This window comes from Macrotis lagotis, chromosome X (genome assembly GCF_037893015.1).
Source record: "Macrotis lagotis isolate mMagLag1 chromosome X, bilby.v1.9.chrom.fasta, whole genome shotgun sequence".
Taxonomy (NCBI): domain Eukaryota; kingdom Metazoa; phylum Chordata; class Mammalia; order Peramelemorphia; family Peramelidae; genus Macrotis; species Macrotis lagotis.
In genome coordinates, this window is record NC_133666.1 from 586088342 (window position 1) to 586110987 (window position 22646).

A 22646-nucleotide genomic window follows, 5' to 3' on the forward strand; every position below is an offset into this window, starting at 1 on the left:
TTAAATGCCAGTGTTTTTATTTAATCCTAGTGGTAAATGGGAGTCACCAGAGTTTATGAAACAGGACGGGAACACAGACCTATGCTTTAGGAAAACCACTGGTATTTGAGCCATGTGGATGGTGTATACAAACAAAAGGGAGTGTTAACACCATAGATGAAAGAAGGAAAGAGTCTTGGAGGTCACCTAGATCAATTTCTTTCAGAGAAGTGAAGATCAGCAAAATTAAAGTGGGGAGAGCTAGAGATCACATACCTATCCAAGATTATACTGGATAAATTCAAAAGACAAAATAGTTTAAGCAAGTACTTGAGCTAAGTTGTGAAGGAGTAAGAAATCACACAAGTTGAGGAAGGAGCCTATGTCATAGGCTTGGTGCCAGTACAAGAGAACAAAGCAGTGGAAAGAGAACAAGAAAATCCATTTATCTAGACAGCTCAGAACAGAAAGTAAAATAATATGTAATAGGGTTCTATAAAGGTAGTTTGGGAGGGGGGAAGAGACCATTTAGAGCTTTAAAGTAAGAGGAGTTCATACTTGAACACAGAGACAGTAAGGAGTGTACAATCAGAACTAGAATGAAGGAAAATCACAGAGCCTTTAAGGAGGCCATTACAATAGTCCAGGGGAGAAGTAATGAGGACCTGACTGACCTAAGGTAGTAGCAACAGGGCAAATGTAATAGATGTGATGAAGATGGAAAAAGCAAGAGGTGGCAAATGATTGGCCATATGAGGTGAGGAGTTAAAAATGCCACACATTGTGAACCTAGAAGATTGAAAGGATAGTAGTACCTTCTAAATTTAGAAGAGAGATGTGTTTGGAGAGACAAGTTCCACTTAAGAGTAGGTAAAGTATGAGATGTCTTAGGACTTTCAGTTTGAAATGTATGAAAAGCAGCTGGTGATGTGAGAATGGATCTCAGGAGAGAAAATAGGGCTAGATAGAAAAGTCTGGGAGTCATCTACTGGTAAAACTGATGAGATCACTATGTAAGAGTGTACAGAAAGGAGAGAAGAGGGCCCAGAATAGAGTACTGGGATAAAAATTCCCTCAAGGGATTAGGTGACATTTAATACTTATTATCTGAGTTCTTCAAATCCCTCTCCCAGAATATTTTTCCCCTTGGTTCTTCTGATAGTACAACTATGTAGTCAACTTTCAATATCCAGGCTAATGGATAGAAGCATCAGTATAGATAATTAGAGGTCTTTTAGTAATTGATAGTTAATAAATGAAGTTGACTCCAAGGGAGCTGGGGGGCAGGCTGCCAGGTAAAAACAAACAGCTGATAAGAAGATCCTAGGTCTACACTAAAGCAAGACAATGCTTTTTATTCCCCTAATTGATTCCCTATTTCAAGAAAACTGTTTCAAACTTCCCAGTTCCTCATGCCTCCTAAATATCTCTAGCCCTCCTCTCAGCTGAGGACCCTGTCTTTTCTTTTACTGTTGAAAAGAGATCATTCACCTTGAGCTTCTTTTTCATTCTCTTTCACTGCAAAATTCCTTGACATGTGGGATTCTTAAAAGGTGGAGGACAAAGAGCACTAGATCCCCTGTCTTCTCCAGCAGGCTGTATCCTCAATCCTCTCCCCTTGAATCAACTAGTTTCCTCAATGCCTTTAAACAAACTGAAGTTTCATCCTTGGATGTATCTCCTCACTTTCTAAATTACTTGAAAAGTTTTTCTACACCAAGTGCTTTCTCTTTCTTAGTAATTTAGTTTAGGATTTCACTTATCTGAAATTGTTGTCTTCAAAACTAACAATTATCTCGAAATTACCTAATCTATTGGTTTATTCTCAATTCTCATCCTTCTTTATATCTCTTTAGACAGAATTGATTACTTTTGCCTTTGTCTCCTCAGTCCAAAATTAACTTATTTTTCTCCTTAAAACCACTGCTCTTTCAAACTGTTTGCGTCAAAGGCATCACTACACTTTCAGTCACCCCGGTACATAACTTTGTTATTATCCTTGATTCATGACTCTCCTACATGTAACATTCCACACCAAATACTCTTCTTTATCTCCACCTCTTGGAGTTCCTCTGTTCCATTAATACTATCTTTTATATGAAGCCTTTACAGATTCCCAACAGCTAGCACCATCCATCCCTCCACCAAAAACCTTGCACATTTATATTTAATATTTGGACTGTACACATTTTTATGTCCTTTTGGTCTATCTTATCTGTCCTCACAAGTTGAAACTTTCGTTGTTTCCATTTCTATCTCCAAAGTCTATCTGGTACATAGCAGGGCACTAGATTTTTGATTTACTGGTGAATCAGTTAACAGACTGGATTATCCTTAGAGTAGGTGACACTTCTGATTTTGCTAAGATGAAGCCCAACGTCCTTCTAGAGCTTCTTCAAATCCTCATCTCTCCAACCTGAGAGGAAGAAAACATACCTGTAGTTTCCCTAAGCCTCATTCCACCTGTACCCTAATCTACCAAATACAGCGGTAGGTCAATCCCCTTACCTTCTCTTTTACACTTCTTGAGTTTGTGTCTCTCCACTTACTATCGGCCTATTACAGGACTCTTATATCTCTTAGGCCCTGAAAGGCCAGTTCATGACCCTTTGTGTTATCTTTGCTGTTAAACTTCCTAAAAAAGTAGTCTCTATTTAAATTTCTTCTACACCCCACTGGCATACTTAAAATTCACTAACCCCCCTGTTTTTTTTCCATCGGGCCTTGTAGACTCCTAGCTTTCCTTTTTTCCTTCCCGGAGGCCAGATCTGCTCATGCCCAAAGTTGCCGCCAAATCCAGAAGGACCTTCCGCCAAGTTCGGCCCGTTCTTCGTCTCTGGGTCAGCTCCTGGAGCCGGGCCGCGGGTGTCACCCTCCCCATTTTCCCGGCGGGGTAGACTGAGGCTGGAGCGGCCTTTGCGCATGCCCCCGTCACCGGGCGGCGAACACCCGGGCCCCCCAGACTTCCGCTCCGGAGGGAGGGCGCCGCCGCGCGAGCCCGGGGAGGGGGCGGGGCCCGGCCCGCAGGCCTCGGCCGCTCTCCGGCCCCGCCCCTCGGGGCTCCCAGCCAGGCCCCGCCCGGCGCTCACCTCCCCCGCCGGGGGGCCGCGGCCGCGCCCCACCCCCTTCCCCGGCCGGGCCCCCACCCCCCGCCCCGCGGCAGCCCCAACGGCCGCCGCGCCCCGCGCCCCGCGGCGGGCGGCGACACGGCCCCGGCCCCACGGCCCGGCCCGGGCGGCGCGTGTCCGGCCGCACTCACCGCGCAGGCCGGGGCCGAGGCGCTGGGGGCGGCCGCCGCCGCCTTGCCCATGGCGCCGCTGTAGCGCAGCTGCCTCCTCCGGCTGCCCAGCGGCACCAAGGTGAGGAACTCGGAGCTCGAGTGCAGGGGGTCCGGGAAGCTGCCGCCGCCCGCGGCCGAGCTCCGGGAGCGGCCGTGCGGCTCCGAGCTGCTCCGCAGGATCACCATCTTCTTCCCCGGAGGCGGCGGCGGCGGCGGAGGCGGCGCCGGGCTCTTCCGCGCTACGAATTCTGGCGCCACAAGTTCCCCGCCGCCGGCCGCAGGGCCCGCCCCGGATCCCTGCGCCGCAGGTCCCGCCCCTCGGCTCGCCGCTCGGAGCCGCGCCCCGGGCCGGCGCAGGGGGGCGGGCCCGGCGCCCCGGCCGCGGCGGGGACTGGCCGCGCTCCCGGGGAACTTCTTTGCCCCTGTAGTTCCGGCGCCTCGGAGGTGGCGGAGGAAGCTGGGGCGGGGGTGAAGCGGCATGTTTGGAATTTTGGCGCGGGAAAGCCGGGGGAAGGGAGGCCGCGCACTGCGTGATTGGCAGTCGGGCCCGCTCCAGCCTGCTGCCTATTTCCCGCCAAAGAATTCAAATACGAAATGCAAACTATTGTCGCAGTTTAATCAAAGAATTGGGCGTGCACTTGCTTAGATGCTGTGGCAAGAAATCGACCCAATAAAACACCCCCCCTAAAAAAAACACCCCAAGGAGGATGGAAGTCAAAATTGCAAATTTCATAAGAAATGTAATCAACTGGAAAGATACAGAAGTTTCTGAGGGAGGGGAATAATGAGGGGGGAACTCAGTTGCAATCTTACCTTATCCATTCTCTGACTTCCTATCAGAATTTGACATTTTGAAATTTTTGTTTCCTATTTTTCTATTCTAATACTGGATGTTTTTATTTAAAAAAAACACTAGAGAAAGAAATAGTATTTTAAAGCTTCTAAGTTGCATGGCTACACAGTTTTTTTCTTTCAATACAATTCACAACTTTATATAGAAAAAATAGGTACCAAGACGACTATCCCATGCAAATAGCAGTCCCACAACTTAAAAACAGTAAAAGATTTTTGCACCATATGCCATTTATAAACTATTTTTTCCAACATCTATAGCTTGTTGAATTTCTGCATTAGTTGTTTTTGTATTTGGAAACAATCTTAAAACTCTTATCTTTAAAATATTAGAACAAATGATTGTATGCAGAGAGATTTAGGGAGTGCCTACCACTTTATAACTATCTCATTTTATTCTCACAACAACCCTGAGAAATATTATTGTTATTATTATCCCCATTATACAAATGAGGAAACTGAGGCAGAGAGAATGAATGACTAGTGTCTGACTTGAGAATTTGAATTAGGCTCTTTCTGACTTGAGATCCAGCCCTCTATCCACTGTACCACTTAGCTAAGTAGCTTACTTTTTTAGTTTTTGCAAGGCAAATGGGGTTAAGTGGCTTGCCCAAGGCCACATAGCTAGGTAATTATTATTAAGTGTCTGAGGCCAGCTTTGAACTCAAGGACTCCTGACTCCAGGGCCAGTGCTCTATCCACTTCAACACCTAGCCACCCCCTCTAAGTCGCTTACTTTCTAACTTCGGCTTTCTCATTTACTAGAATAAAATATAAATTTTTATCAATGTAAAATTCAATTTCAGGTATATACCAAAAAGATATCTAAAAATGTTTCAATGATTTATGAAAGACCTATAATAGATGACAGCGAGTTCCTACATGATCTCCCTACCTTTTTTTTAATCTTCTTACTCCAGTCCATCTCCAAAGATTTTTTTTTGTTTCCCAGCATTTTTTTTATTAAAGATATTATTAGAGTTTTTATAATCCCCCATCTTACTTCCCTCCCCCCCCCAGAAAGCAATCTGTCAGTCTTTGTTTCCATGTTGTAGATTGATACAAATTGAGCATGATGAGAGAGAAATCATATCCTTAAGGCAGAGACAAAAAGCCGACAAAGTTTTTACAAGTAAACACCACCTATTGCCACTGTGGACTCTTTCCAACCTGGCTCCATCCTATCTTATTCTTTTTTCTACAAACAGTCCCATCACCCACAGCACTCCTATTCCCTGATACTTTGCCTTTTCACCGGCTGTCCCACCTGCCTGAAATGCTCTCTACCTTGCCTCTATCTCTTGGAATCCCCAATTCTTTCAGGACTTGGCTTATGCATTACCTTCTGCCTGTGACAAGCCCCCCCCCCAAGATTATCTTGAATGTGGGCAGGTGGTCTCTTTTATAAGCTCCCTGAGTCCAGGGTCCAGGTCACTTTAGTTTGGTATCCTCAGAGCCCCCAGGTACATGGCTCAAGCCTTCCCTGCCAGGTGTTTATAAGGCTATCTTAGTGATGCAGTGGAAAGAGGACTGAATGTGGAGTCTGGAGAAACCTGCACCAAAGGTGCACCAAAACCTGCACCTAGGTCCTTAGTTGGATGACTACAGGAGAGTCTCTTCTCTGCACCTCAACTTTTTCCTCTATAAAATGGAGATACTATACTCCTAGCAATTAGTGCTTAGAATTTCTGAGAGGTTAAAATGAGATAATATAGGTACCATTTATTCAATTCAATAAATATTAAGGGCCTGCTAAATGCTGGGGATACAGATTAGGGGGAAAAAAAAAGAGATAGTCTTTGCCCTTGAGGAGTTTACAATCTAATGGGGGAAGACAACACACAAAGGGACGCTGAAAAGAAGTGGGTAGGACCCACCAGAGCTATTGATGGGAAATTCATACCTGAGCCCACTCTCCAAGAAGGCTTTGGAAGGAGTTCAGTGCCTCGCTCTTCAGTCTTCCTGCCCAAAAACTTGAGGAGGGGCAGGAGGTAAGAAGGTGCTGGGTTTTAAACTTTAGTCAGCACGGTGATGAGGTTTAGGCAATCAGCTTATCCTGGGGGAGGGGGGGGTGGGACATGATGTTCCAGCGAGTCAAAACCAAGCAGAACCACTGATGTTAAGTTACCTGGAAATTACATGCATATGTGTGAGGAAAGAAGAGAGCTTAAGCATAAGCCTTTAATGGAATGGGTATCATCTAGTGTGGAAACTCCCTCCATCCTTAGAGAGTAGCAACTCACCTATTACATGCAGTGAAAAAGACTGGAGCTGAAAGGGTCAATAACTTGCCTGTGGGGGCACTGCTGCTGGTGGGGAGGCAGGATTTGATCTCCAGGCTCCTGTCATTCACAATAACAGGCCAGTTGTCATGTACCCTCTGTCACTAAGGAAGACTTGAGCTTTATGTGATTTAAGAAATGAACACCATAAGAATTGAAATCAGATGGTTCAAGTCCTCTTCTAATTACTCACACAGTGAGGATCAGTGGAATGCTAATTGGTAGATCTTTCTAAGTTAGAAAAGCTTATTTTTTTTTTATTTTAGGGGAAATTGAAGGAGTCAGCACATTTGAACTGCAATGGATAAACCTTGACCAGGGGAAACCACCTTCATAATCATAGAATCACTTCAACAGGTAAGTTTAAGCAGGAACTGCTTTGAGTTCAGCTGAGTTGAGCAGACCCTCCCTGTCCTGTCAGAGGTCACCCCAGGGCAACATAAACACATTTTTGATCTTTTGTTAGTCAGTCATACAATATACCCAGGTAAGGCACCCCAAAAAGTTTGAGATGTCTATCAAGGTGTGATGTACTTGACATCCCACTCCACCTCCACCACCTTGGGGAAAAGTGACCAACTATCACTCACACTTGATTGGGGGAAATGAATGCCTTTTTCTCCTTCCCTGCCCAGGTGCAGGTTGTGTGCCTTTTCCCAAGTATATACTTCCTACTGAGCCTTTGTGTGTTTTAAACATATGCACTCACACACACTAAAGAGGGAGGACAGATCTGGCCATGTTTGTCCTGCATTCCTGCTGTTAGAATCAACATTTTTGTCCCCCTTATGCGGCTAAGCCCTTTCCAGATGCTCTTGTTTTCAGATAAAATGTGCTTATTGCATCAGGTACAATCTAAAGAATCTAAATTTTAGGTGACACAAAAGATGAAGAAACTTAAGCTCCAGAGGTGAAATTACCTACCTGAACCACAGGATTAACCAGTGGCAGGACCTGGTTTCTACCCTAGGTCTCTTGCCTTCCAATCTAGTGCTTAACTACTCAATTGCAGAGATTGTTGTTTAAGGGATGAATCAGGATGTTAGCTCAAGACTCATGGAGGGGCTTCTTTGAAGAGCTGGGAGGCAGACTAGTACAGTAGGAATAGCATTGAATTGGGAGGTAGAGACTGTGGGTCCAAATCTATCTATCCCCCAAGGCTTAGCACATAGTAGGTGCTTGATGAATATTTATTGATTCAAATTTTGTCTCTGTAGCTTACTAGCTGTTTAACTTTGGAAAGGTCATATTCCTCCCTGGGTATCAGCTTCTTCATCTATTATCCTATTATGCTAAGTAGAATAACAGGATTTGGACAAAGGTTATAAGACTTCAACCTAAAGTCAGGGAGAAAAAGAGGGGTGGTGGAAAGGATTGGAATAGGTATTTATATAAACAACCACCATGGAAGGTAAGTGCTGTGATTATCCCCAGTTTATAATTGAATAAACGGGTAAATAGAGGCTAAATGGACTTGCCCAGAATCACAGGTAGAGTGTCTGAATCAAGATTTGAACCTTCCTGAGTTTAAATCCAGCCTCAGACATTTCCTAGCTGTATGACCCTGTTACAAGTTACTCCACTCTATCTGCCTCAGTTCCTCATCTGCAAAATGAGCTGGAGAAGGAAATGGGAAACCAGTTCAGTATTTTTGCCAAGAATATCCCAGAGAAGGTCAGGAAAAGTCAGACATAACTAAAACAACTGAACAACAGCTTCCTGATTTCTAGACCCATTGAACCTCCAGCTGTCTAGATATAGCTGCCTAGCTATACCTTACTTATTGTAAGTATGTATATTGAAGCTTCATAATTTTGTGTAAATATATATAATAGTATGTTGAGAGATGTAGGTCTAAGGAATTTACTGTTAGTACCCTGATAATTGCACTTCCATATGACCTTTCCTCTTGATCCCACTTAAAGTGCTGTATCAATATCATACTTGACTTTTCTTTTATGGATTTCACTACTGAATTATTTGGTGTATATGAAAATTCTAAATTTTACATTATTTTTATTTCCACTGTAAAGTAATTGATTCAGAAATAACATTCTTTTTTACCTCATTTGCTCATTTTCATGCACTTCCTACTGAGCCTTTGTGTGTTTGAAACACATGCACTCACACACACTAAAGAGGGAGGACAAATCTGGTCACATTTGTCCTGCATTCCTGCTTTGAATTCAAAGTAATTTTATATCATCTTAGTCCCATCTGGTACTCTGTACCCAAAAAGTACTTAGTTGGTCATAGTTTACTATTTGCTTGGTGGTTTTGCATTTGAAATCTCAAATGTTTTAGACCAACCTTTTAATTTTACTCTATTTACATTTTGTATACAGTGATAGATTATAATAGAAATATAGGCAGACAAAGAGGGCTGACTGAGGCTCAATGAATGAACAGCCTGAGAATTATATTTGTATCTTCAATATGCTGAAAGAATAGAGGAAGGCCGTTTGCATGTTAATCTGATCCTCTATGAAGTATTTATGGAAATAAGAATCACACTGAATGAAAATTAGTGGAGGGATGGCAATTTATATCCTTGAAAAGAATATCCTTACCAATGAGATGATAGATTGATCGGAGTAAATAAGTATATTATTTTTCATTAAATATTCATTCATTTCATTAAATATTCATTCATTATAATTCATTAAATTTCCTATAAGTGGCATTTTGATAGCTTTTATTTTTTAATTTTGTAATTTTTAATAAGAATTTATTATGTGCCTATGTGCCAAACACTTTACAAATATTATCTTACTTGATCCTCATAACCCTAAGACATAGGTGCTATTATCCTCATTTTACAGATGAGGAAACTGAAGTTACCAACAGTTAAGCAGTTTGTCTACAAATTAAGAAACATCTGAGTCTAGACTTGAATTCATGTCTTCTTGACTTCAATTTTGGGATTCTGTTTACTATGCCATCTAACTGAGAAGGGAATTCAGACCATTTACATTTAATATGATAAATATTAAATTCGATATTTTTCTGACATATAACATTTGTTTCCTATATTTGTTCTTAATATTTTTTGATGGAATACAAAATATTTTAATGTTTCATAGATAAAATTAACTGCAAAACAAAATTATTGTCTTTTCAGCTTCTGACTTTATGATTCCCTTAAGGTTTATCTGTATTTTGTTGAAGAATAAAATTATTTTTAAGAATCACTGACTTCTTTGCTTCTCAATTTTCCTTATGTTGTTGTTTCTTGTCTTATTTCTTCTTGAAATACACTATTCTTGAGTTCTTCTATAAAAAAATCATAATTCACATTTCTGGAGCATTTCAAAGTTGACAAAGTTCTTTCTCAAAAAAACCCCTGTGTAAATGCATTAATGTTTATCATCACTATTTTATAGTGAGAGGAGAGAAGATATTTTACAAGTGAGGAAACAGATGGGGAAATGGACTTGTGTAAGGACTACTAACTAGTATCAAAACTGGAATTAGTTTCTCCTGATTCCAAGACTAGAGTTCTTTCCCCACCACATACTAAATAAAGTTGTCTTGTAATCATATCTATCTAGTATTTATGTCTGGGTAAGAGGATATTTTTTTTGGTTTAAAATATTCAGGTGACCATTTCTATCTAGATCTCTGTCACAATGGATTGTAATGAAACAGGAGAGCAGTCCTGTTTACATAGGATTTTTCAGATTAATATGATTTTATGCCTCTCAAACTAGTTTCAATTTTATATTTTCATTTTACATAGCAACATAAAATGAGTGGAATACTTTCAATGTACATAAAGATGCTGATACTTGCCAGCTTTATAAATGAAGCTTCTGTAAATTGTGTGTACTAGAAATCTTGGAACAATTACACTAAAAAAAATAATGCCATATAAAATAGAACCTTTATTCTTCCCAGCCTTGTTCCACAGTACTCCTCTTCATGTACTCTATGTTCCAGCCAAACTGGACTAGCTGTTCTCTCATCTCATCCTGCTTTTTCCTATCCTCCCTTGCCCTTTTTGTACAGTTTTGGATTTAAAACTAGAAAGGTCATTATATTCAGCTTTTGTTTTTATAGATGAGGAAACTGAGGTGCAAATTAAGTGACTTACAAAAAAGGTCATAGAACTAGTTAATTTTTTAGGTGGTGCCCAAACCCAAGTTTTCCTGATTCCATGTTCAGTCCTTCAGGTATTTGTACAGGGCTTTTCTTCTTCCCCTCCTTCCCCAAATATGCTCCCTCCTGAAGGTCTTTTTTGCTTTCAAGCCTGGGTCAAGTGCCACATATTTCATAAAAGTGTTCTGGAGTCTAAGAGGGAAAAAGTATTGCATTTGGAGGCAGGAACTGAATCCTGGCTCTGTATAAGCTTGGGCTTCTTCTCAGTCCTCCATTGCTTTATCTGTAAAATGAAGTCTTGGGCTTGACAGTTTAAACAGGTCTTTTTAAATTCAAAAACTCTATCATTCTCCCTTTTTCACCAAAAGTGATCTATCTCACCTCACTCATGGTTTATTGGAACACATTCTTTTTTTTTAATTAGAGCATATTCTCAAGATCTCTCCTTTACCCCTTTTGCATTCTACTTTTATCCTATTTATTTGTGTAATGAAAGAGGGATGAGGATGCTGTGTTGTATGACTTGAAGGAAGGTACAAATTTCATTCTTGCCAAATCTTGAAAAGATTTGGGCTGGAGGCTGCTCTAGCCTCCTCAGAGAAAGGGGGTACCAGGATAGAATTATAAACATTTTCCCCTTAAATATTGTTGGTTTAGGGGATATAATTGAGCTCTAACTTCCAAATTCTTTGTTATCTTGGGGGGGAAGGGTACCCCAAGCTTGACTTCCTTCCCACCTAATAAAAAATTGCACAATGAGTCCACAAAATAGCAAAGGAGTCCATTTATCCAAATCACAACAAAACAGAAATCAAAGAAGATATCATAGGAGAATGCATGCCAGATAATACAGAGAGCAGGGGTTCTCTCATTGGGAATGAGATAGCTCAGCATGAGAAAACTCCTCACTCACAGTGTCTGGCATTCCAAGCTGGAAGTAGGGATGTGACAGAGACGAAATGTAACTTCAAAGTCCAATGGCCTCAGTCCTTATCTTTGTTGGCTTCTCTACAGTTTCTGGTCCTCTGAACTACTCCCTCCTGAATGCTCTCTTTTGAGGGTTTTCATGACACTGATCTCTCCTATTTGTCTTATTTTCCTCATTCTCTTTGACTGTATCATCAGTGAATAGCCAGCCTTTTTTTTTTTTTTTTGGCTTGGGTTGGGATTGTAACTTTGTCTGTTATTTCTTTTTCTACTCTCTTTGTGATCAGTTCAACTCTTGTGGGTTCATTTATCATCCCTATGGAGATGACTCTCAGATTTCCATATCCAGTCCTCATTTCTCCTGAATTCTGGTTCTATATCAGATGCCTATTAGACATCATCAACCAGATGTTCCATTGACATCTCCAACTCAGTATGTCCAAACCAGAACTCATTATCTTAACCTCTTTTTACAGATGAAGAAACTGAAGTCCAGGAAGTTTAAGTAACTTCTCCAAGATCACATAGGGATAACATTGCTGAAATTGTATTTGAAACCAGCTCCTCAGGTCCTTTCAGTTGTGCTTCACTGCTTCTGCAGGAGAGAACAACCACGGGTCCTGAGACCCTTACATCTTACATCTACATACTCTGAACCAATGACACTGGCTTCCTTTCTATTTCTTGTCCAAGACCTTCCATTTGATTGGACATTTTCACTGTCTGTCCCCATGCCTGAACTCTCTCCATCATTTCCACCTTCTGGCTTCCATTGTTTTTTCAAGTCTCCTCTTAGTGTTCTTTTTTTTTTAAGGGTTTTTTTTTTTTTGGCAAGGCAAATGGGGTTAAGTGGCTTGCCCAAGGCCACACAGCTAGGTAATTATTAAGTGTCTGAGACCGGATTTGAACCCAGGTACTCCTGACTCCAAGGCCCGTGCTTTATCCACTATGCCACCTAGCCGCCCCCACTCCTCTTAGTGTTCTTGCTAGGATCTTCCTTCTGTTGATTATCTTCAATTTACCCCCTCTTGTTTGTACGTAGTTGTTTACATGTTGTCTTCTCCATTAGTGAGATCCTTGAGAGCTAGGGCTGTTTTTTAACCTTTCTTTGTATCTCTAATGCTTAGCCTACTATCTGTCACATTATAGGAACTTAATATTCCCAGTGCTTAGACTGACTAGCATGTAGAAATTGCTTAATAAATGCTCTTTGAGTGACAGATGTTTTAAAGAGAATTGGGTTTTGGGAGAAGATAATGAATTCAGTTTTGGACATATTGAGTTTGAGCTACTTCCGGGATATTCCATTTTAAATATCAAATAGGGATTTGGAGATGCAAGAACGAAGAGAGAGGCAGAGAGAGTGAGAGTGAGACTAATGCTATAAACAGAAATCTTGGAATCTTTGAAACAGAGAAGATAATTCAACTAATGAAACTGCTGAATCACTTAGTCAACAGGTATTTTGAAAAACTTCTCTAGTTATCCTAATTCATATCTAGCCACAGATAGCTCCAGAAGAAAAAAAAAAGATTGGTTATTTAGTTCAGCACCCCCTCACTCAAATTCATCCTCTCTCTCTTATGTCATGATCTTCTTTGGGAAGAAAGGACAAACAACATTGACAACAATTGTGTGCTAGGACCTATCTTACACACAGAAAGGACAAAGGGACAGTGCCTGTTCTCAAGGAGCTCACAGTTTTAACAAAGAAGAAACAACATTCAAACAACTATGTACAGACAAGATATATAACAAGTTAAATTGGAGATGATCCAAAGAAGGAATGCATTAGCATTAAAGGTCAGGAAAAGCTTCTTGTAGAAAGTGGGATTTTAGTTGCAACTTGAAGGTGAGTGGAATATTCCCTCTTAAGAGTTAATATTCCTAGTGAAGTCCTCTCAGGGTTTAAAATCATTAAAGACAGACTACTCTTACACTATTCTTAGAAGAAAGAGGGAGAGAGACTTTGCATTCCAAGACAGGCACCCTTCAGATTCTGTTGTGTGTGGGGGGAACAGTGGACTATTTCCAGAGACCTCGCATTTTTAGTTAGTTACCTATTTGGTGATAAAACTATCTTAACTGGAAGAACAGTAGACTGTTCCCATGATAAAAACCTTGCATTCTAACAAAGCTCATAAAACTTCTCTTGTTTGATGATAAGTAGACTGTTCCTAGACAGTTACATTACTTCAATAAGATAGTTATAAGGTAGTATTTTATGAAAACCTTTCATTCTTTTCTTCATTTCTGGGGTAGATTTTCACAAGTAGAATGTAACTCTGAAGACTAACCAATGAGTTGACAGAGAGGGACATAGGAAGGAAGAGGGGATTGTATTAGGCCATATAATCTTGACTGTCAATTTGGCGCAGCTCCTTGATCTTCACTACCCTTGTGAGACTTGGAGTGTGCCCTTTTCTCAAGAAAAGTCAAAATAAACTTTTTTTTTTGCTCAGAGGAGTCTCTATATTTTTAAAGTGGATTTTTATCCCACACAAAGGAAGGCAGGAAAGACAGGAAATTTAGAAGAGGAAGGAAAGAGTGGGGGGGGGTCATCCAGGAAAAATGTTCTAAGTTTGTTGATCAAGTGTCTTATGAGAAGTATAGTAAGGGGACCAAGGCCACTGAATTGAAGGGGAGTTGAGGGTTGGGGCAAAAGGTATAATAAGACCTAGAAAGGTATTAAGAGAGACCAGGTTATGAAGGTTTTAATAACATAATAAAGAATTCTATATTTAATCCCGTAGACAATAAAGATCTACTAGAGTTTATGGAGTTTATTAAGCAAACAAGCTTTGGATGTTTGCACTTTGGGACGTCAATTTGACAACTGAGTGGACTGAATGGATTAGAGTAGGGAGGCAGGGAGACGGTTCAGTAAGTTACTGAGGCTAAGTAGAGGCAGCTGGTGGGCAGGTAGGTGGTACAGTGGATAGGACCTAGAGTCAGAAAGATCTGAATTAAAATTAAGCCTTGAACACATCAGCTGTGTGACCCTTAACAAGTCACTTTACACTGTTTGCCTCTATTCCTAATCTGTGAAATGAGCTGGAGAAGGAAATGGCAACCCTTGCAATACCTTTACCAGGAAAACTCCAAATGGGGACATGAAATGACAGTACCACAGAGACAACTGGAAACATAACTGGACTGCAAGTCAGGAAGATCTTTATTTAAATCCTATATGAGACACTTATTAGCTGTGTATTTCTAGGCAAGTCACTCATCATCAGTTTGCTTCATTTTCAACAACTTTAAATGGTAGTAATAACAACACCTCCTGGAACAGGCACTTCTTTATTGCAATTTCCCCCAGGAATGGGGGGATGAAGGCCTATACCAAGGTGTTGTTAATGCCAGAGGAGAGAAGGGAGTATATATGAGATGCTATGAAAGTAAAAAACTATGAACTTGGTAACTGACTGGATACATGGAGTGAGAGTCAGGAATTGGGAATGACTTCTAAGTTGGAAGCCTGGTGGTTTAGAGGGCAGTCATCCCTTGAACAGTGATAGGGAAGTTTAGAATTGGGGTGGGTTTGGGGGAAAGATAATGAGTTCAGTTTGGGATATGTTGAATTTAAGTTGTCTAAGAATGGGGAAGAATTGGGAATGTTTTTTAGGCATTATAAAAGAATCCAGTAGAAAGGGAGAGAGATTGATTCTTAGAGAATCATTGATGGAGCCATTAATTGTAGAAGATGAGAGGGATGGGATCAAGTGTACATATAGAGGAGTTGTCCTTAGCAAGGAGAAGAGTCATCTCTTCTATAGAGACTGGAGCAAAGGAGAAGAGAATGGGACAAAGGAAAGTGGGTCGTGAATTGAATCAAGGGGAGAAAAGGGAAATCTTTGAGAATGGTCTATTTTCTCATCAAAATATGATGTGAATTCTTTGCCTGTGAGAGTAAGGAGCAAGTATTATGTGTCATTTAAAGAGTAATAAGAATGTTTGAAATATGAGGCACAGGTTAGAGAATCAATTAAGTAGGGAAAAAGTAATGACTTACTTTAAACATCAGGGTTGTTTTGATTTGATTTTATCTTATTAGTGTTTTGGAGTATTTTTAAATATAGTTGTTAATAGTTCACAGTTTTTCTTTTCAGAATTGTTTGTTGACCAATTCTATTAGGAAATGTTGGAATAGTTTCTGTGGGGTGAGTTGGGAATCAATTAAGTAAGAATGAAAAGATTGTCTTGTGCAGTGAAGGCCCAGTTGTAAATGGATAACATGAATTTTTAAGGCATTCAATCAACAACAGTTGTAATATATCTTCCAGTAATATTGCGGGGCTGGTGATTAGAAGTAGAGAAGTCAGATGGTGGATGTAATTTAGGATCAATGAAGAACAACCAATGAAAAGACAATCAGCAAGTTTTATTTAAACACCTGCTACTTGTTATAGACTGTGTTAAGTGCTGGGAATACAAATACAAGCAATAAATGATCCCTATTTGTCCAAAGCTGGCATTCTGATGGAGGGAGACAGGAGATATAAATTTAAGGCCATACAGATAGTTAAATGCTAACTAGTTAGAAAGGGAGGCCATTAGAATTTGAGATGGTCAAGAAGGCAGTAGTCATGTAGAAGGCAGTGCTTTAAAGAGTAAAGGAATTCTATAAAGTAGAGGTGGGACAGCCAAATAAAAAAGTATGGAGATGAAACAAGGCATGTCTGAAGAACAGAGTGAAGAACAGTTTGGCAGAATTATAAAGTAGGAGATGGGGAGGCTAGAATATGGATGGGCAGTCAACTTTTATTCATCATTTTCTAAAAGAGGAGTTGATATTTGAACCTACAGGCAATCAAGAGAGAGTACCTTGAAGAGAGGGCTCAGCAAGATTCTAGAGAGAGCAATAAAAGTGGAGTAGACTTTCAGAAAGGCCACAGGAATGCCAAATTCATGCAGATTAGGCTGAGTTAAAAATAATGATAGCCAAAATTTGTATTGCATTTAAAAATTTATAAAGTACATTTTATATTACATTTTTTTGATCCTTACAGCAACCTTGTATTATTATCTATCCTCATTTTACAGATAAGGAAATTGGCACCAAGATGTCTTAAGTGACTTAAGGATACACAGCTAACAAATATCTGAGGTGAAATTTGAGCTTGGTCTTCCTATTTCTGGATCTACTTCTTTATTCAACATACCAAACTGCTTTACTATCCCTACCATAGGATATACTGAGTTTTTAATCTTCAAGCACTGCCTGTCCTCATTGGAGACTGGACTGGGAATGTGCAAATATGCCAAGTGTGAACATCAAAAAAGGCATGCCACTTTGTATTCATGTTTGTATAGCAGATGGGAGTATTTTTTGTCCTTCCTTCTCAAAGAAGACCATAACATTAGGGAGGTGAGGCTATGACATACAAGTGAATTGGATTTAACGGGGAACTGTGCAAAGTCGCTAGTCTTACTTTCTACTTCAGAATCACCTGGGTCCAGTGGCCAGATATGGATCAGTATGACTGGAGATGGCCCTGGAGATCCTGGCATTTTTTAGGTTAAGGTCATTAACAGATCTCAGTTTGACTAAAGCAATGCCCATTCAGTGATTAAGGGAAGTTGTAGAGGATGGACACTATTAAGTGTCAAAGTGGTGGGGAAGAGATGTGCTTTTGAAATATCAAGTCATTGGGGAAGAGGGACTCAGACCATATGTACACTAGTTGATTGCCTATAGTTTTAGGAGGAATTATATGTACTCACTAGAATATTTGGAGAAATCCAGATTTCCTCTGTTACAAACCAGGAAAGTCATGACAGAATGATATGTGGAAGAACAATAAACCACTGAAAGAAAACACAGAACATTCAGATAGGTCTGAATAGAACCAGAGAATTAGGCAAAAGGAATATCCTGAAAGTCAAGGAATAAAAGACTACACAGAACAGGATGATCTAAATTGCCAAATGCTATAGAAAAGTACAGGAAGATGACAACTAAGAAAACAGTATTGGGTGTAGTATATAGGTGGTAATCCGTGAATTTGGAAAGGATCATTTCACTGGAATGGTAGGAACAGATGTCCAGTGGTAGATAAATGGATAATGAATAAGAGTCTTTAAGTGTAGAGACTCCCTTTAATTATGAAAAGGAAAATTATTTCAGTATTGGGGAAAATATGCTAGATTTAGATTTGGGGGACCGTGAAGTGAGGGCTCAGCAAGATTCTAGAGATAGCAACTAAACCTCAGTTTTATAATCTTTAAAATGAAGGCTTGAACTTACTATCTTCCAAGGTACCTTCTAGCTGTAAATTTGTGATCCTAAGTTTAGCAGTGAAGGGGAAAAAGAAATATAGAGCGATAGTTGAGGGGATGTCAAGGGGTTAATTTTATGTTTTTTGGATAAGGGGAACTGGAATATATTTGCAGGCATTTGGGAAATGGTTCATAAGATGAGTGGAAAGGAGATCAAGGGCACAATTGGGTGATAAATTGAACTAGAGTGATAATGATAAAAATAAGAACATGCCATTTTTTTTAGGTAGGTTTTTTCTTTTTGCAAGGCAACCGGGGGTTAAGTGGTTTGCCCAAGGCCACACAGCTAGGTAATTATTAAGTGTCTGAGGCCGGATTTGAACCCAGGTACTCCTGACTCCAGGGCCAGCACTTTAGCCACTGTGCCACCTAGCCTCCCCCTGACTTACCGTTATATCAAGTCAAACTTCTCACTTCTTAGAATTCAAGTTCTTCTACGTAAACTCTAATCCTTATCAATCTAACTGAATCTCCCCAATTTTTTTTCTTTTGGAGGGGATCAAAAACTGTGATTTCATGTCTTTGGGAATTCTTGAATGGAAAAATTTGCTCCACTTGTGTCAATTGGAAACTAGAACTCAGGGATGCAGACAGGAAGTATTTTGTATTTTATTGCCTAAGCATGTGGACACTGACCTTGGTGTTACTGAAAGAACTCGGTGTTGATTGATGAAATCCAAAGAGAGAGTAAGTTTTCATGAATTGACAAGCTCAGCTTTGGAGGGAAGTTTGATGTGCTAGAGAGGCATTCATATGATGAATATCATGTAAGCATTTGGAAAAAGGAGTCTATGACTTTGAGAGGTTATAGTTGGAGGTATTATGGTTTCAGGTGCCATCTGAATAAAGGGGATAAATGAAATCTAGATAGGAAATACAGGGTTCAAGTTCTCTCTATAGCACATACTAGCTATGTGACCATCAATAAGTCAGTTAACCTCAGGGAAATAGAAAACTTTTTAAGATCATAAGCAAAATTCTTTTGTAGAGGAGTGGCCAATCTGAATCTTTGGAGGGAGTTTCCATACTAGGAGTTTCTCACATTGATGAAATCATTGGTTTAGACAGGGGAAAAAAAGGAAAGCTGATGTGCTGACCTAGCAAAAAAAAAAATGGAATTTGGGAGTGGCAGCTGTGTGCTTTAATTTTGATAGTCAACTTTCATATTTATCTGAGATGTTGCTCTTTAATGCCTTTATTTCATTGTAGTTAAGGGTGCATATTGTTCCTCTGACTTTGCTTTCTTCAGTTTGCATAGATTCAATTTGAATATTTCACCATTTTTTTCAGACTTATGTGTACTCCTTATGGCTGAGGAATAGTCCATTACATCCATATGCCACAATTTATTCAGACATTCCTCAAATCACATAACTTTTTAGCTTTTTAGTTTTTGTTATAGATATTTTTACAGACTAGTCTCTTCCTGTCAATTACCACTTAGGGTTAAAAATTCTAATGGGGGTTTGTTGGATTAGAGTACGAATTTTTTTGTCACTTTTATTGTATAATTCCATATTTATTTCCATAATTCTTAGCAAAAAAGTCTTGCCAGCAACTGATTTTTTTTAGTTGTTTTTTTTTTGCAAGGCAACCAGGGGTTAAATGGCTTGTCCAAGGCCACACAGCTAGGTAATTATTAAGTGTCTGAGGCCGGATTTGAACCCAGGTACTCCTGACTCCAGGACCAGTGCTTTATCCACTATGTCACCTAGCTGCTCCCAGCAACTGATTTTTTACAAAAATCTTTGGTCATTTATGTTGATTTGGTGGCCTCTAAAGGGGTACTTAAGAATTAAACTTATTTTTATTATTTGATTATTCATTCAGATTATTGGTATTAACTTGTTTCTTTTGAAAAATACCTATTGGGGGGCCTACGTGACACAGTGGATAGAGCACCGGCCCTGGAGTCAGGAGTACCTGGGTTCAAATCCGGTCTCAGACAATAATTACCTAGCTGTGTGGCCTTGGGGAAGCACCTTAACTCCATTTGCCTTGCAAAACTAAAACAAAACAAAAAACCTATTTGGGTGCTTATACTATCAGGGTTTTTTTTTTTTTTTTGTAAGGCAAACGGGGTTAAGTGGCTTGCCCAAGGCCACACAGCTAGGTAATTATTAAGTGTCTGAGACCGGATTTGAACCCAGGTACTCCTGACTCCAGGGCAGGTGCTTTAGCCACTACGCCACCTAGCCGCCCCATTTTTTATTTTTTTTTTTAATTTTTTTTAAAGTCATCTTTTTTTTATTTTATTTTTTTAGATTTTTCAAGGCAATGGGGTTAAGTGGCTTGCCCAAGGCCACACGGCTAGGTAATTACTAAGTGTCTGAGGTTAGATTTGAACCCAGGTACTCCTGACTCCAAGGGCAGTGCTCTGTCCACTGCGCCACCTAGACGCCTCGCTTATACTGTCAGAATAGATTGTTATTAGTTTTTCTAAATCATTTTTAAAAAAATATGAGCTCCCCTTTTATTCATCTCTTTAAAAAATTGTTACAGGGAATGACTCGGGGAGAGGAGGACAGCAAGAATATATTTGGTAATGAAGATGACATAAAAACACAACCTATAAAAAGATACTAACCAAACAGGAAAGACCTGTTCACAGCCTTGACCATTTATCTATTTGGAAGGAATTCCTTAAATCTGTGCCAATTCCTATAGTTTTTAGATATCAAATTTCTATCAGGAATTCTTAATCACAAAAATTGAAATAGTTCAATCTGTTTATGCTCATGGCTATAACTAGGAAATTTGTTTTTCCCCTCCTCCACATCCTGTTGCTTAAGCCTGCTTTTTAAAAATCAGTTTACTAGTAGCAATCTAGTCTTAAACTCTCCACAACCTCATATCTCAAGATTAATAATAAATGTTGATTAATCTTTTCAAAAGTCATCATGCTTTTCCTCTAGTTGAGCTAGAAGGTGATTTTTAGATGTTACCTTCTGTCATTCCTCTGCTTTTTTGTTATTTTTCTTTATCCATGGCCTCCATATTCAAGGTATAATCATTTTTTTCCTTTTCCCCATTTTATTTTTTTCTGTTCAATTCCTTAAGCCTTTAAAAGTGTCTGCTATGTAAAAGTGTCTGTTATGTCCAAGGAACTAAGTGTTGGGGATACAAACATGAGACACAGTTCCAAAGGGAGACCAGATTAAAGATGATGTTGAGAAACATACCATAAGGTTTAAAGGAATTGAAGATGTTTAGTTTGTTAAAGATAAAGCAAGAAAAAAAGGAACTGACTTCAATTTTTTTTTTTTTTTTAGATTTTTTCAAGGCAATGGGGTTAAGTGGCTTGCCCAAGGCCAAACAGCTAGGTAATTATTAAGTGTCTGAGGTCGGATTTGAACCCAGGTACTCCTGACTCCAAGGCTGGTGCTCTATCCACTGCACCACCTAGCCACCCCCTGACTTCAAATTTAAAAGGAAAATAAACTCTGTAAAATTAGAATTGAGGAGGCATATTTAGACAACACTTCATTTGATAAGGACATCACAGGCTTGGTCAGTATGAGGTGACTATCACCTGGCAACTGGAATCTCAGGTTGCACTGACAGAGGCAGACTCCATCCAGGTCAAAGAAGTTAGTAGTCCCACTAAACTCTGCCCTGGGTAGAGACAGCTGGAGTATTAGATTTAGTTTGGGCTAAGTCACTGACAAAACTAAAACATGTCCAAGGAAGATAACCAGAAAGGCAGGATTAAAGACCATGATTTAGTGATGGAGGCTGGAACTGGACTTATGATTCATTGGTATAGGGAAATTCTCAGGTGCTGGTTGCTTGTCAATAAAATTTTCAGTAAGGAGAGAAATAATTTTGTTAGTGCTAAAGCTCCTTCCACTATTATTAGAATTATTTACTAATTAATAATAGAAATTATTACAATGTAAGCTTCTTGTAAGTAGTTGAGATAGCATTCTAGGGTCATTCATTGAGATAGCTTTCTAAGTCAGTATTTGTAAAACCACTTAATTTTGTGGCAGGCACTGTGCTGGGGGATAAGTGTATAAAGTAAAAAGACAATCCTTGTGCTGGAGGAGCTCATGATCCAATGAACAAGACTATATGCAAACAGGGAGGTAGGTGGTATAGTGAACAGAACACCTGACCTTTAGGTAGGAAGATCTGAGTTTAAATTTGGCCTCAGACATGAACTATTTCTGTGACTCTGGGCAAATCACTTAACTTTGTTTCCTCATCTGTATAATGAGTTGTAATACGGCAAAGCATTCCAGTATCTTTGTCAAGAAAACCCCAAATGGGGGTCAGGAAACATCACAGGAACGACTGAACTACTCATGCAAACCATATGTCCAAGGCATATTCAGGATAAAGTCAGGGTAGCCTTGGAGGGACTGTGCCTTATGCAGGCCTGGGAAAAGCTTCCTGCAGGAGGTGTGATTTGAGCTGGAGCTTGATGGGGACGAGTTGAGGGATGAGATCATGGCAGGAGGGCAGCCGGTGAAAATGCAGGCTAGGGGATGGCATCTCTTCTGATCTTGCAGGTGGCGCTGGGAGCTTCTCAAGGGGGGGGGGGCTCCTGTTTCATTTCCCTCTCGCTGAATAGCAGGGTGCCTGGCAAGGTTTGTTTGTTTCATGGGTTTTCTTGTGCTGGAGTTAAACATTACTTCCTGTGAAGGTGGCTTAGGGCCTCCGCTTCCTCACGGGTTGGATGCGGTGCTTGGGGTCGCAGCTGGCACCGGACCCGCCTCCTCCTCCCAATCCATGTGGTGACCCCAGCCAGGGCCATCCCCCACCGTTCCGGCTTCATCGGAGTTTCTTCATCAGAAGAGTGGGGTAATGGGCAGGGGATGGGCGGAGCGGGCGCAGACCCCCTCGGGGGTCTGTCCAGCTCTAAGGCTGCCCTGAGGTCGGACCGGACAGTGGCCCGGGTCTTCTTCAAGGGGTCCAGCTTGGCAAGCATGCAGGTGATCAAG

The 22646-nt window shown here is 40.3% G+C and overlaps 2 protein-coding genes across 4 annotated transcripts in view; one reads left to right on the forward strand and one right to left on the reverse strand.

Annotated features, from left to right (window-relative positions):
• The window catches only part of ATAD2 (ATPase family AAA domain containing 2), an 83697-nt gene extending 80237 nt beyond the window's left edge, over positions 1–3460 (reverse strand). The window contains exon 1 of one of the 3 annotated variants that reach the window (XM_074201582.1): positions 3239–3460. In XM_074201582.1, coding sequence (XP_074057683.1) covers positions 3239–3445 — 207 coding nt within the window. In that variant the 5' untranslated portion in view covers positions 3446–3460. The other 2 variants (XM_074201581.1, XM_074201583.1) reach the window with 2 other exon arrangements.
• The window catches only part of LOC141498424 (protein N-terminal glutamine amidohydrolase), a 101555-nt gene continuing 82115 nt past the window's right edge, over positions 3207–22646 (forward strand). Inside the window, exons 1-2 of the mRNA XM_074201584.1 lie at positions 3207–3338; positions 6660–6750. The gene's annotated coding sequence lies outside the window, so the exon portion shown is untranslated. The remainder of the gene's footprint in view (positions 3339–6659; positions 6751–22646) is intronic.